The sequence below is a fragment of the Melopsittacus undulatus genome, chromosome 1, assembly GCF_012275295.1.
Source record: "Melopsittacus undulatus isolate bMelUnd1 chromosome 1, bMelUnd1.mat.Z, whole genome shotgun sequence".
NCBI classification, from domain to species: domain Eukaryota; kingdom Metazoa; phylum Chordata; class Aves; order Psittaciformes; family Psittaculidae; genus Melopsittacus; species Melopsittacus undulatus.
The window spans coordinates 44,046,301-44,061,714 of record NC_047527.1 but is presented as its reverse complement, the minus strand read 5'-3'; the positions used below and the strand labels follow the sequence as shown (position 1 = coordinate 44,061,714).

Sequence of the window (15,414 nt, the reverse complement as noted above, 5' to 3'; positions counted from 1 at the left end):
TACAATCAATTCTAGTATGGCTTTTTGTGTAACAAACATTTGGCTCTTGGGTCATCTCACCAAAAAAAAAACCTATCCTTGGTAATAAAAAGAGGAAAAGGAACCTCCTAAGTCATTCTGCTGTACAACTGTCACTTCCCATCATAGCTTATACTAATTTTTCTACAGATATTACTTAGGTCTTTCCTTAGTTCTATTCAGAAGACAAGTCACAGCATTGACTACCAAGCCCTCTTACTGTGGCCAGGCAGTAAACATACGTTCCTTTTAAGAAATATATATTTTTAATTTTTTTTTTTTACCAACCTTTGGGTATTCTGAGAGAGTGTTTAAGTTATAAAGTAGTCCCAGGACTTTAACCTCTAATCCTGAAAACAGATAAGACTAACTGTAAACATACTAAAAATGACAGTGATTTTATAAGCTATTATTTTGCTTAAAGTTTTAGGTATTTAAAACTTTAATATTTGCATCCTTAATACTTGTAGGTTTGAGGATTTCAGTTTTGATATGCAGTAGTATAGGAGGTATCCCAGGGATGGATTAAAGTAAGTCCCTTAAAATTGCAAGTGAGGAAGGGAAAGGTGTATCCTTTGGTGATTCACTTCTTTTATATCACTACTCTAAAGTGCTCTATGGTGCAACATGAAAAACAGGCTCAATGGAGACAATACTTCATCCTATCTAAAGGCAAGATTTGTTGTCTAGTATGCGAGAGAAAGACAGGCGGTTCCTAATGTCTTAATCTTTGGAGACCAAGGAGGGAAAGCACTAAATGGTCATTATGTTTTACACACATTTGCAGCAAGTGCTTATGCGTAGGCTTTTTTCCAGTGTCACTGCACTAGGCTTGTTGATCTTCTTAGTTAGATACACTGTGTATAAAACAGGTCTGACAAATTGTATCAGATAAGCGTCATCTTGTCATCCACTTCAATCTGTATTCCTGTGAATAGGATCAATGTAAGTAGGCTAATACAGATGTCAGTTACTCATGATAGTGGATGATAAAAATATGATTAAATTTTAGCATTTTTTCTGGTCAGCTGTACTGAACAGTAATTCCCTTCATTGCATTTCTCATTAAAATTATTGGGTTTTTTCTTCCTTTAGATTCAGCTTTCAAAAATTGGACCACCTTTTATCATCAAGAGCCAACCTGTTTCTAAACCAGAACCTCGAGTTTCCCCAAGTACATCGGTCAGCAGCGGGAGAAACACTGGTGCTAGAACTCTTGCAGATATCAAAGCAAGAGCTCAGCAAGCAAGAGCCCAAAGAGAAGCTGCAGCTGCAGCAGCTGTGGCAGCAGCTGCGAGCATAGTCTCTGGAGCAATGGGGACCCCATGCGAAGGTGGGAAGACAAGAACTCTGGCACACATCAAGGAGCAAACAAAGGCCAAGCTATTTGCAAAGCATCAAGCCAGAGCTCATTTACTCCAGACCAATAAAGAATCAAAGTCGCAGTTCAGCTCAAAGGAAAGTACCTCATCTCTGGAGATACCAACGTCTACTGACACAAAAATTGAGGGTTCTACTGGTGTCATTATAGTTAATCCTAACTGCAGGTCCCCTAGCAACAAGTCTGCTCATCACCGTGAGACGACCGCTTTACTGCAGCAGTCACTTACCACAGCTGCATTACCAGAAACTGCTACTGAGATACCTGTGCACAGTTCTGATGAAAATATACCTATGCCACAATTGTGTGAGAAAATTATTTCATCTACCTCTACTGAAAGTAACAGTGTGCCAGTGCTTTATAATAAAAGTTCAGTCTCTGTGTGTGTTTGCAGCACTGCTATGTCTGGAGCAATTAAAGAACTTTCTTTTGCAAGTTCTGTTGATAAATCCTCTGTTTTAATGTCTGTTGACAGTGCAAACACAGCAGTTTCAGCTTGTAATATAAATATGCTGAAAACCATCCAAGGGGCTGATACTCCATGCATAACCATTGGACCAAAATGTATTGATAACAGTAATGTACCGGTCTCCATAGACAATACAGTCTTATCAAACCCAATTGATGACAAGCGGTTGCCGATACCAAGTAGCAATGTGAATAACGCAGTCTCCACTCATTATGCCACTGTGCCAGCTTCATCTATTGCAAATAACTTGCCAAATCATCTCCCTGGTAGTTCTGTACTGATTCCCCCAGTGGGGACTACCAACAGATTTTCTTCTGATAAGATAGCCATAACTGGGTGTAATGAGCAAAGCACTGTCTCCATTCACGCTACCGTTAGGTCAGCTTTAAGTTGCAGTGAGGCCCTTGCAGTAGCCGATCCTGTTGCAAGGCCACCCATGTCAATGTTTACTGGTAACATGGTGACAATAAACTCTTATGATAATGCTATTAAATTAAATGCTGATCTCTTAGAAAAAAGCTCTGGAGCACGAAACCGAATGGATCTCTCTGGTAAATCTCAGCCAGTGACTTTTACACAAACTGCCATGAACAGGTCTATACCTTGCAAAGTCATTGTCGACCACACTACAACTCTGAATTCCAGTCTGTCACTTTCTTCTTCTGTTGAAAATGCAGAGAACAGCATTGACCTGCAGAGCAGACCTGTAAGGACAGAAGCTGCCTTACAAAGTATAGCCTGTCCTCAGGTATCTGTCATAAGCAGGCCTGAAGTGGTGTCTAATGAAAGCCTTGAGCACAGCTCCAGCTTTATCACCATTACAACAAAGCAAGACAGCAAGAACTTGCAGGCAGGTTGTTCAAGTCTTCGAGAAGTGCCTCTTTCTCCTCAAGATAAATTAATTGAGGTGGTTACTCCCAGCCAAGGTTTTCCTGAGCAATTAAGAGGTCCTTCAGCACTGAAAAATGAAGCGGATGCTGCCTGTGCCAATCAGTATAACACTAACAATAGAATTTGTTGGCATGATGAAGAGGCAATGAGTACAGATCAGCCAGTGGTCAGCCACCTCAACCCCAGTAAGCATAAGGAATACTCAGAGCAAAACTGCTTGAAAAATGTCAAAACTGAACCTTCCACTTACACGCAAATGTCAGAACTGCAATCCAGGAGTCTTTTGACGAGCATTGCCGTTCCTGTTAAATCGGAAACTAATGAGTCTGACAAGTGCTTCAGGATGGACACTGAGGATTTTACAGCATCTGAAATGCCTGCCCAGACTGCAGAAATACCCACGAGTGCACAGCCGCCACAGACCTCCAAGACATCCATTGCGGACTCCATGGAAGACTCCCTGCCGCTGACAACAGAAACCCTAAAGAGAGTTACCAGTGCCGGGAGCTCAAGCTGTCGCTTATCGTCAGTGGAGGCCAACAATCCTTTAGTGACACAGTTACTGCAAGGCAATCTGCCTTTAGAGAAAGTGCTGCCGCAGCCCAGATCAGGAGCCAAACTAGAAATTAACAGGCTTCCCTTGCCTTTGCAAACTACCTCAGTATGTAAAACGGCAGTGTCCGAGAGAAATATTGTTGAACATCCTTCCAACTCTCCTAATCCAGATGGTAAAGGCTTTGCAGCAGGCAGCATAGCCCCACTACAAATCAGAAAGCGTGAAAACCATCCGAAAAAGAGGATGGCCAGGACTGTAGGGGAACATGCTCAAATTAAATGTGAGCCTGGGAAGGTGTCAATGGACACAGATGTTAAAGTGGCTCCTTGTGTAATTAGTTCCAGCATGAATCAGCTAGGGCATGGTCAGCCATTTAAGCAGGAGTGGCTGAACAAACATGCCATTCAGAGCCGAATCGCTCACAGCCCAGAGATCAAGCAGCAGAAGAGGCCATTGCCTTCATGCAGTTTCCAGCAGAGCCTGTTTCACATTGATAAAAATGGCAGCTTTCACGCAGAAGCTAGTACCTCACATAGACAGCATTTTTACCAAATGTCCATGGCTGCGAGAGGCCCCGTTCCCACGGCAGCTTTGTTGCAAACTACTTCAAAAGGCCCACCTGGCTGCAACACATTTGCTTTTAGCAGACACCTGGAACAAAAGGGCTTGGGAGACGTGAATATTTCTACAGCAGCGCACCAGCTGAGGCTAGGAAGTGTGTTTTCCCCTAATATTCAAATCAAGGAAGGTGATGACATTGCCAGTGCCTCTCAAACTCTGCAGAGTAAAACATTAGTGCATCCCCCTCCTCCCCCTCCACCCCTGCCACCTCCTCCCCCTCCTCACCCAAACGCAGAAGTCCCCTCTGATCAAAAACAACCGACAGTTACTATGGAAACCACTAAAAGACTTAGTTGGCCTCAGCCAGCAAGCATCTGTAGCAATATAAAATCTGAACCTATTTCTTTTGAGGAAGGTTTAAGCAGCAGCTGCGAAATGGGCATGAAACAAGCTTCCTATGATCAGAACGAAGTGAAAGAACAGTTGAAAGCGTTTGCATTAAAGAATGCAGATTTCTCTTCCTATTTACTTTCTGAGCCACAGAAGCCTTTTACCCAACTTGCTGCTCAGAAAATACAGACGCAGCACCCACAGCAGCAGCCGCAGCAGCAGCAGCAGCTCTGTGGAAATTACCCAACAATCCACTTCGGTAGCGCAAGCTTCAAAAGGGCAGCGTCTGCAATTGAGAAATCGATTGGGATTTTAGGAAGTGGCTCCAACGCTGCCACAGGCCTGTCTAACCAGAACGCGCAGATCCCGGTTCAGAAATTTGCTGACAGTAGCAATGCCGATGAACTGGAACTGAAATGCTCTTGCAGGCTGAAAGCCATGATCGTGTGCAAAGGCTGCGGAGCCTTCTGTCACGATGACTGCATAGGGCCTTCCAAACTGTGTGTAGCTTGTCTGGTTGTACGGTAGGAACTGAATCAAAGATGCAGTATCCCTTATCAGCATGGGAAAGCAGGACAAAGGAATGCAGAAATTGGAACAGTTTAGGCCACTAATGGTTTGCAATTAGTCAATTGATATATTATTATTTTTAATTTCTTTTTCTTCAACATGGTGCTTTCAGAATTTAGTTATTCCTGCCTGAGTGCCATTTTCTGGGAAGAAGAGGAAACCTGTAGTAGTTGTTTAAGAAAAAAGAAACGATATCCTTGTTACTGAAGCTTCAATGAGCTATTTTGCTGTGCTAAAGGAAAAAAAAAGGCATTAATGCATGTCATTTGTAGCTTCTATTTATTTGCACAAAGTGCAGCACGTTTTTTCTCCACTTTTTGATAGTTGATGCAAGCTGCAGCTTATAAATCAGTGGAAGACTAACTGCAAGAAGTGGAGTAACTATGCAGAACGAATAACACAGTGAATAGTGACTGTTCTGAGGGGGATAGTGGCAAGGTATGGGGTACTGGCCATTGTAGCTTCTAAGTTCTGTTTGCAGGTTTTCTGCTGATAGGATTGCTTTCTTCAACTGTCTTTCACTATCTAGGGCTAAAATATAGCCACTTCACCTGGAGAGAAAAAAAAAAAGCAGTTTACATTGTTAGAGGAGTTTCCTTACATGCCTGCTAGGGACTACGGAACTCACATCTTACTCATCTCTTCTTGTTGATTCCTTGGGAAGGATTTGTGTATGTGATGGGTTAGTGGGACCAACACTAGAATCACACTGGCTTCAGTAGAATTTGGAGAAAGTAACTTCTCTACTGGGGATTAGAAAGCTGTCTTCTGTTCCTGTTTCCCACTCAAATATTCTTTATTTGTATTTGTCTCTTCATCTGTCCGCTTGGTTTGTCAGTCCCAAATATATGTATTATATATAGGGTCAAATTTATGTAATACATTCTTGGATGTTCTAGCCTTTCCGTGGCCTAAAAATGATGCATTCTTATGGCGAGTGAATAAGAAAAGATTCTAATTGCATATCGGTTGAATATTAGTTTATCAGTTGTTTTCCCTCTCTTGTGAGTTACTCTGTTTAAATAACATCTCAAAGTTTTACCATTTAAAGTAATTCTTAGAATTACTTACAGCACTGACTTTTGTTTTGTTTTGTTTTCTCAAAGGAATTCAGACCCCTTAACCTACCTTTTCGAAACTGGGAAGCAAAAGGCATTTTTAAAAGGGATACTGCATCTTTAAAATAACCTTTGGTATTTATTCTGTACTGTATTTACATTCAGGGCTATAGCTGCATTCCAGATGCGCTAGCCACCATAACAGCAGAGGAGAAAAACAATGATTTGGGGCCCTATTCACCTAAAAGGAAAATATTACAAAGGGATAAAGCACATGCAGTTGCTGGGGAGATGAAAATACCTTGAGTTTTTTTACTCCCACTTCAAGAACACAAAACTTGGAGTGCAAGTCATCCATCTGCCAATATGTGGTTGGGTCTGCCCAAATGTCAGCATCAGAGAGAAATGTTTCTTTTTTCCCACTGCTGTAGAACCTCACTAATGCCGAGACCTTACAGTCTGTTCAAGAAAACTGATTTTCCTTCCACAGTTTTCAGAGAGCAGTGTAGTAAGAATGTGTGAGATGTAATACTGCTTGGATTTCATGATGCTTTTAAGTGTTGCATTCAGAGCTATTAATGTGAATGATAGAACTACATTTAGTAAATAAAAAGTATGTTACATTTTACACTACACTTTTTTTTTATACAACCTTTGGTTGCATAGTTATTTGTAAGCTGTAACTGGTCTTCCTGCCACGGGTGCATATTAGTGAGGTTCTACTGAATGGAGGAACCACATTTATTTTCTTGTGGGACCATATTCACAAACATGATAAATGCCATTTATTGTCTTAAAAGTGAGCTGGAATATCTGCAACATACATTCCTGTCATAGGAAGCTCTATGGTGCACCTTGATGTTCTCTTTTATTGTAAGTAGCAACATATCAAGATTATTTTTGACACTGTGTGGTACAAAGGCCATTTATAATTAACAAATTTGTTGCTGATACAATAATATTATTTTTTTTCTATACAAAAGTGCTCCTTAATATGACATGTGGGTTAAGAAACGGCTTCTCAGCACTTTCAGGTCTTCTGGTAGGAAAATAAGCCAGCCGAACAAAAAGCTAGAAGCAGCCACATGGAAGTCAGCATCCAGTGTTACACCAGTTTCTGGCAAAACAGTGACTGGAAAATACTCATGATTAAGTATCAGTGTAGTCAGTTAATGCATATCAAATTCATATTTGAGGAGCCTTTGTATCGGAGTTGTATTGCGTTGTATTTATACTTGATAGAGGTAGGATACTTCTATTTAAAATAAAGAGAGCAACCAGTCTTAGACTTCTAATAACCTATGTTTATATAAGCCTGCTGGGAATCCTTATTTCTAGCTCAGGTTTTCCTGTCCACAGCACATAAGTCAATATTTGTTTGTACTTGCATCTTGAAATACTTCTTGTATTGACTGACATAATACAGAAATAAATTCCAGCCACAAAATAGTTTTACTTTGTTTGAAGGATAAGAGTGTACTAATGTGGTAGGTAACTCATTCATGTCATGTTGTTATTTTTGTATCAGGATTGCAACCTGCATGTATGAGGTCTTGATAAAATGTTATTGAAAATGGCATTAGACTGGATGGTGCTATGTTATGTATTACACAACTGACCAAACTCTTCTGTAGTGCAGTTCCTCTCCTTTCATTCTTGAGTCACTGGAGTTGCACCACGAATAAATTTGACCAATCAGTTAGCAACAGTCCTGAAAAGTTGTTGCAGATTATAGTTTTAGGATATTAAAATACTCAAATGCAACTGCGGTGATATAGGAGCCTGACTGAATCCTAGTGTGACTGAAAACCTTACTTGGATTCTGGTATCACACAAATGCTTCAGGGAGAGTGACCCTTGGTCTTCAGTAAGAACATAATCACATTTAGAAGTTAATTTCAAATTACTTCTTTTTTCTGTTTGTTTAATTGTCCAGGTTTCAGGCCCAATGTCATTTTATATTCTAATGACCCCGCAGTTTGCACCATGGGGTGTTAATAGTTTATGCACTGAAAAGTGGTGAAAGAATTGCTTAAGAACACACTGCTCTGTGTTTGCGTGTACGTACGTATGTGTCCCAATGTCCAGCGTGTATAATTTACCTTTACTTTTTTTGTTTTAAACCTCCAAAATTCTTCCCCCACTCCTACCCCTGGAGCAGCACTTTTGGGTGAGAGGGAGAAACACTCTTCTTTTCTTTCCTTCCTCTTTATTGTTTTAATTGCGTACCTGTGAGATATGCAGATAATGTTAGGGCATTTGCAGTGTGTGTGTTTGTGTGTCTCTGTTCTGAGCTAATTTTCCAAGCAGAAACTCCCTTTGAAATAATGTTTAACAAAAAAAAATAATTAAGAAATGGTGAACTGGATGCTCTCTGTTTGCATTTTATTTATCTGTTGAGGACTAGTATGTGAAATAGCATTTAAACGACAAAAAATAAAGGTTGAGCCATAAAGCAAAAGGTATATTCCCTGTACTATAGACTTTCTTCTTGAGGGTGGTGCATGTTGTCAGGGTAAGCTACAGAACATGCAGATGGTTTTTCAGGACCCTGCAATTCCTTGCACAGTTTTTAAGCTGGTGCATATGGTGCTTTATAATGCAATTTCTGAAGTAAAATCACCTTATGCTGCACCCCCTTCCCCTTATAAACACACGCACAATTTCAGAATTGTTATTGTAGCCTCTGGTTGAGCAGTTTCTCCAAGGTGTGGTGAAGTACCAGGATAAACACTCAAGATGAGCGGAGGAACATCACCAAAAGGGATCATTTTAGCTGACACACGTGAAGGGCCCTGCTCCGAACACTGAATGACTTCTGCAGTCTCCTGGCAGCAGCACAGCGGTTCTTCTGTGGCTCTGCAGAACACTGGGGGAAAGGGAAGCAACAAAATATTCAGTGGCTTTACCATGGACCTGTGTAGCTAAATGTTTCTGAATCGATGAAATCCTGTTGTCTTCAGTCATCATGCTTTGTCACTGTAAAACCAACGAAAAGAAAAAAAAGCATTTTTTTAGTCTAATTTAAGGAGCTGCTTCTTTTATAGCACATAATATTTCGCTTTGTACTATATTTGATAGTTAAAGAATAATTTAGTCCGTAGAATAACTTTGTTGTATTTGTACTGTTCATGAATGTTACAAGAAAAGTGCTTTACTTTGTTGCCATAATTCTCTTGTACTGCTGTAAAATATTTTTCCTGCTTTATGGAAACTTAATTCACATTTTCAGTACAGGGTTTTTTGTGTGTATGTATTTTTTTTGTCAGTATTCTGAATGTTTACATCTGTTCAACATTAGCCATTCTATGCCTTTTTAGGGCAGTGTTACTCCTGCAGTATAACAGCAATGTGAAATCCACTCGTACCTAACATGCATGACAAATACAGATTTACTGGGGAGATCCCTAATGTGCATAGATACTTTTTCTATCTGCATTCAGTGAAGTAAGTACCCTCCTTCAGTCCTCTACCAAAGAAAATATTATTCCCACAGGACAAGCTCAGAAAGTGGTTCTCTGAATCTTCAGAAGGGGGTGTAGTCGGTTTCAGCGGGGTTGCTACAGTTCAATGCTGTTATGCTTTGCTTTGTTACCCCATCGGATGTGACTGGGTGAAACAAGCATCTTAGCAATTTTTTTGGTTCAGGCAGTGTTTTGTTTAGAATTCAGGGATCATGCTTTCTTTAATGGTGCTCTTTGTTTATTTTATTTTTAAGAAAACAACCTTTTGTTGCCTGCAGAAATGACCATTCACAAAACCAGATGTTAAATAAAATAATTTGTCTTCATAACTTCTCTCTTCTCCCTTTCCTTTTCTCCTTCCTTATCCCTTGAAAATAACAACTTGGGCTTCGATATTAAAATATTCTGAAAAAAAAATAAAAAGATAAACTGATATTTGTCATTTGCTTATTTATTTTATGTTCAGTGCCTTAGGCAGGATATCCTGCTTGTGCACATCCATTGTATGTACAGGTATATGAAATAGAAATGTGAGAGAAAAATTGGTCCTTTGTAAAGGATTTTTCAATTACGACGATGTAAGACATAGTTTGAATGACTTCTGATGTAACTCAAGTATTAATCATACTAGTAAAATAAAACTAGGTGTTGTATATTAAGTTGTTGTAAGTAGAATAGTTTGTGGATGAAAGTGATGTATTGTTTTGGGTAGTTAATGTTGGGTGTGTTTTAGTACTTTACCTCTGTCTGCAACCCTGTCCAAAGCATGCTTAACAGCAATCCAGGCACACACTCTATTATTTCTCATCCCCACAGCAGAAGAATTTAAATGTATATGGTGCTTGAAAGGTAACCAGTACAAGTTATATTCCCCAAGCCAGTTATCTTTTGAAGTCTGGAAGGCCTTCCTGAAGTGAAAAATTCAGTGGCCATTGTATTAAAAATTGAAAACAACAGTTTTTATCATGTTACACTGCAAAGAGAGCTTTGGGTACTAGTGGTTAGGGTGCAAGTGGTAGAGGGTGGGCAACAAATTGCTGTTTCGTAAGCCTGCTCAGAAATACAGGTGCAGCACATCCCAAACACCATCTTTTGCCCAGCCTACTGTGATCATTATTTCAGATGTGATACTATTGGAGGGTCTTGTTAGCAGCAAATGGCAGCCCTTTCTGCCAAAACCTGTCCAAATGCTCAAAGAAGGCAGCACCAACCTTTGTAGTTTATAATCTATGACCTTTTATTCATATCCAATACCCACCCAGCAAACTCCCTCCACTAGTACTGTCATGCAGATTATTTAACATTCTGCCTAGATATTTATTTTTGCAAGGGGCTATGCAAAATCAGGGACCCGCTCTGATTCTGACAGTGACAGCTTTTGTTTTGCATTTTTTCATCTGAGCAATGTAATGCAAATCCATGTTAAATCTGCATTAGCTAAATAATCGGTTTTTTCCCTTTAATTGTTTTTAGATTTTAAAGCCAGAAAATATTTCTGCACATTTTGCACAATCTTAAAATATAATTATTTAGCTCTTCTCTGATGTTTACTTGGGACCTTTTAAGCATCAGTAAGTTAGGCCTTGTGATTGCTTTTAAGTCTGTGTGCTCTCTTTAGGTCTGCCCAGACTTTGTGTAGCATTGAACCAGCAGATGGCATCAAGAGAAAAGACGCTGCTGTGGTCTCTCGCGTTCCCTTGTCCCTCAGCAAAAGCACACAGCAGGGAGAAAGCCAGCTGCTAATACACAGGGTGTCTGGGTTTGTTTGTCTTCACTGTGTAGCTTTAGTTGTAGTGAAAAGAAGCCCTCCTTCTCCCCCAGTCTTGGAACTTGGCTTTCAATACAAATGATGCCCTAAAGCTCACATCATGCTTTCCTGCAGCTGGCACTGTCGGAATTGTGCAGTCTGGAATCGAAGTACTGATACACTGGAAAAATATTCATCCCCAGGCTAGAACAAGGGCATTTTATTTTTCTTACTGTTTCTTTGCCACTCATAGATGAAGAGAGACAACAGCACAGCTCTTTGCATTGAGGCACTTCACAAATACAAAGGTATTATCGCTGCTTGGTGTGCAGAGGGTGTCATCGAGCATGGGCTTTGTTGGATGACATGGCTTCCAGCTGAAGGACCACCAAATACCTTTGAGCACCACCACCTTGGAGACAGCTTTCTGTGATAAGGAAGGTAGACAGGCACTGGTATCTGATGGTACCTGCTTGTGGAGACAGTACCTCATTAGTACAGCTTTATGGAAACCAAGCTAGACACAGCAATAAAGCAACACTTGTGGAGATAATTCAGACATCTGAACACTAGCACATTACAACCACATAGCAGACACTCATGAAAGGAGTTTGTTATATCTCAGTTAAATGGCAGCCATTTACTTATAAGTACTGAAAGTCCATGCTCCTAGCCTGGGAGGTGCCTGTTGCCTCAACAGAAATGAGGAACTTGACAGTTATTTCATATATCCATGGGGGAAAATACCTGGATTGTACTTTTAGGAAGCTGATGACATCCTGGATAAACAAGAAGGTGTGTGTACAGGTCACCTTTCTAAAGCCCTTCTAATCTGTGTCTTTGTCCGGGTCTTGCAGAGCTTAGTTCAGCCTTCAGAGTCTTCATATCTTTCCAACACAAACCTGAGAGCTTTCATCCAATATCTTTAGCATCCTCATACATGTACCACCAGAGCAGAGACTGGTTTAGAATCCTACATAGAGAAAACACACTGGAAAATAAGCTGAACATATTGGATAAGTGACTTCTACAAATAAGAAATCATTTTATATTGAGTAAATAAATCACAGAATCATAGAATTGTTTGGGTTGGAAAGGACCTTAAAAATCATCCAGTTCCAATCACCTGCCACAGGCAGAGAAACCTTCCACTAGACGAGGTTGCTCAAATCAAGGTGACTGTTGATATTTATATAAAGGAAGAGATACCTGTTGTTTGGGTTTGGGGGGATTTTTTGTAGTGGGCCTTGGTAAAGAGTCGTTATTTGCTTCTGATTCTTTCCCAACTGCTCAGATTTATCCTGCATGTCACTTTTTCATGTCTTCTGATCGTGAACTCTCAATCCAACATCCATTGTGCAGAATCTTTGTTATGGCTGCTTGCATTTCTGGCTTTTAAAGGAATCTGTGCATTAGGTGGAGTGATGGTGTACACAGTGTCTCACCCTTCACTCGTTGACTTATGCATTGTGCAGAAAGAGATGGAGTCTTTGGGGAAAAAGAATAAAATTAGCTGTGAAAATGCAATAATCGTAACATAAATTCCTTGACTTCCTTTAGGTTATTGAATGGAAAAATCCAAGCCTCCGAATTTTTAATGAGTGTGAGCAGGAGCTGACCCAGAGCAGTCAGAATAGACCATAGTCCTGGAATGCATCCAACAGTGAGCATTTACGGTTCAGCAAGTCCAAATAAATGTCCTCAGTGTTAGCCAACACAGATAGTCTGTCATTGAAAAGGAGCATGGATAAGGAGGCAGTCAGCATAAGACTAGTGAAAAAGAAGTTTAGTTATGGTTTTGGAACAAGTGATCCTGCCAATTATTTTTTTTTTTTTTAATTTTAGCATCTGCATAGAATTGCAAATATAGAGAAATCTTTGGTAGCGTTAAATTGGGAGAGAAATGCCAATATTTAATAAAAAATGGATCCAAATCTAGTTGGTAGCATAAAGTCATAGACTCATAGAATTGGTAGGGTTGGAAAGGACCTTAAGAACATCTAGTTCCAAGCCTATTTGCCATGGACACATCACACTGAACCATGTCACCCAAGGCTCTGTCCTACCTGGCCTGAACACCGCCAGGGATGGAGCACTCAGCTTCTTTGGGCAACCCATCCCAGTACCTCACCACCCTCACTGTAAAGTATTTCTTCCTTACACCTAACCTGCACTTCCACGGTTTAGTTTAAACCCGTTACCCCTTGTCCTATCACTACAGTCCCTAATGAATAGTCCCTCCCCAGCATCCCTGTAGGCCCCCTTCAGATACTGGAAGGCTGCTAGGAGGTCTCCACGCAGCCTTCTCTTCTCCAGGCTGAACAGACCCAATTTTCTCAGCCTGTCTTCATATGGGAGGTGCTCCAGTCCCCTCATCATCCTCGTGGCCCTCCTCTGGACTTGTTCTAACAGTTCCATGTCTTTTTATGTTGAGGGCACCAGAACTGCACACAATACTCCAAGTGAGGTCTCACGAGAGCAGAGTAGAGGGGCAGGATCACCTCCTTTCGACCTGCTGGTCACACTTCCTTTTGATGCAGCCCAGGATACAGTTGGCTTTCTGGGCTGCAAGTGCACAATGAGGCTGGCTCAGTGTTCATTTTCTCATTGACCAACACCCCCAAGTCCTTCTCCACAGGGCTGCTCTGAATCTCTTCTCTGCCCAACCTGTAGCTGTGCCTGGGATTGCTCTGACCCAGGTGTAGGATCCTTGCACTTGTCATGATTAAAGTTCACTGAGGTTGGCATCAGCCCACCTCACAAGTGTGTCAAGGTCCCTCTGGATGGCATTCCTTCCCTCCAGCGTATCAACAGAACCACACAGCTCGGTGTCATCGGCAAACTTGCTGAGGGCACATTCAATTCCCTTGTCTATGGCGTCTACAAAGATGTTGAACAGGATCGGTCCCAACACCAACTCCTGAGGGACACCACTTGTTACTGGTTTCCAGACGGATATTGAGCCATTGACCACAACTCTTTGCTTGTGGCCATCCAGCCAATTCTTTATCTAACCTTCCAGTCATAGGAGCCATCCAATCATGTTCCTGTGATGTCAGTGATATCATACCCACATAGGTATGCACACATCTCTTATTCCTCTTGTTTATTCCCCTCGCTACGTGCTTTTGTATAAAGGAAAACAAAACAAAACAAAGCAACTGCATAATTTGCTGGCTGGTTCTTAAAAATAGTTGTTCAAAGGCACACTTTACAGTATTTGTGGTTAGCAAATTTAAAAGTTACTGTATGCTCACCATTTTTCAAATTAAGGGTCTTTGCTTTAGTTTTCCAAAACTGGAATTTTGGATCCTTGCTTTAGTTTCCTGGTTCTAGAAGTCTTTGCTTTTATTGCCAGGCAAGCCTGATTTATGTTCTTCGTTGCATAGGACAGTTCAAAAAGTAATCTAGAAATACATTCAATGTCACCTATTTTGGTTAAATATGTCAGCACTACCTAGAATTTATTCATCTGGGTAGCGGAAATCTGCATTTGTCTTTCTGGTTCCTTTAAAATCAAAGGGCAGTGAAAATAGCTGCATGATTCAAGGGATTTTGTACAGTATCATTGGAACTGAGGAACAGACCTTCTGCATTCTGCATCTTCTAAATTTTCAGAGGAATATTATCAAGATCTTCATGAAGTGTACAGGTGACAGTAAGGAGGAGTGATATGTACACCAGTGCCAATGGTACTTCAATATTTAATATAAAAGGATTTATAGACAATTAGGCAGAAAATGAAATAGTGCTTGGGAGGAATAGAAAGAAATACATGTGATGTGTCAGTCACAAGCGGTTCTCTCTGACATCTGAAGATTGTGATATGCTTAAACATATATATAATCTATATATGAATATATATTTATATATATTATACACAAAATAATATAATATATATATTTAAGAACTACCAAATGAGAGTTAGGAAATTGGGCTATGAAGTATACTTAAATCGGGATTAAATATTAGGGTATTTCTGGTGCTGCGAAAAAAGAAGGCTGATTTTATTAATAGATTATAGAATCTGAAAAATAGGATTACCAGAAATCAAGGCCAGCTTGTCCCTGCTGTCCCCTGGAGGCTTGCAGTCCTGCTGACAGTGGTCATCCTCACCCACCCTTCTGGGCCTTCACTCACCAAGGCAGTTTGTTCCAGTGCTTCACTGTTCTTAGAATTACAGAGCTTATCCTAATGTTTAACCCAAATCTTCCTTGCTGCTTTTTAAGACCGTTCAGTCTTATCTATGCTTCACAGACACTGAAAACAACTTTTTCCTTTCCACTTTCCAGCAGCCTATTAGATAGTT

The 15,414-nt window shown here is 40.5% G+C and overlaps 1 protein-coding gene across 2 annotated transcripts in view; it reads left to right on the top strand.

The window, feature by feature from the left end:
* ASXL3 (ASXL transcriptional regulator 3) overlaps positions 1-10,013 on the top strand; it is a 125,145-nt gene extending 115,132 nt beyond the window's left edge. For both annotated transcript variants that reach the window (XM_005153541.3, XM_034065350.1), the window contains one exon: positions 1,114-10,013. In XM_005153541.3, coding sequence (XP_005153598.3) covers positions 1,114-4,794 — 3,681 coding nt within the window. In that variant the 3' untranslated portion in view covers positions 4,795-10,013. The remainder of the gene's footprint in view (positions 1-1,113) is intronic.
* Positions 10,014-15,414: the final 5,401 nt, after the last annotated feature.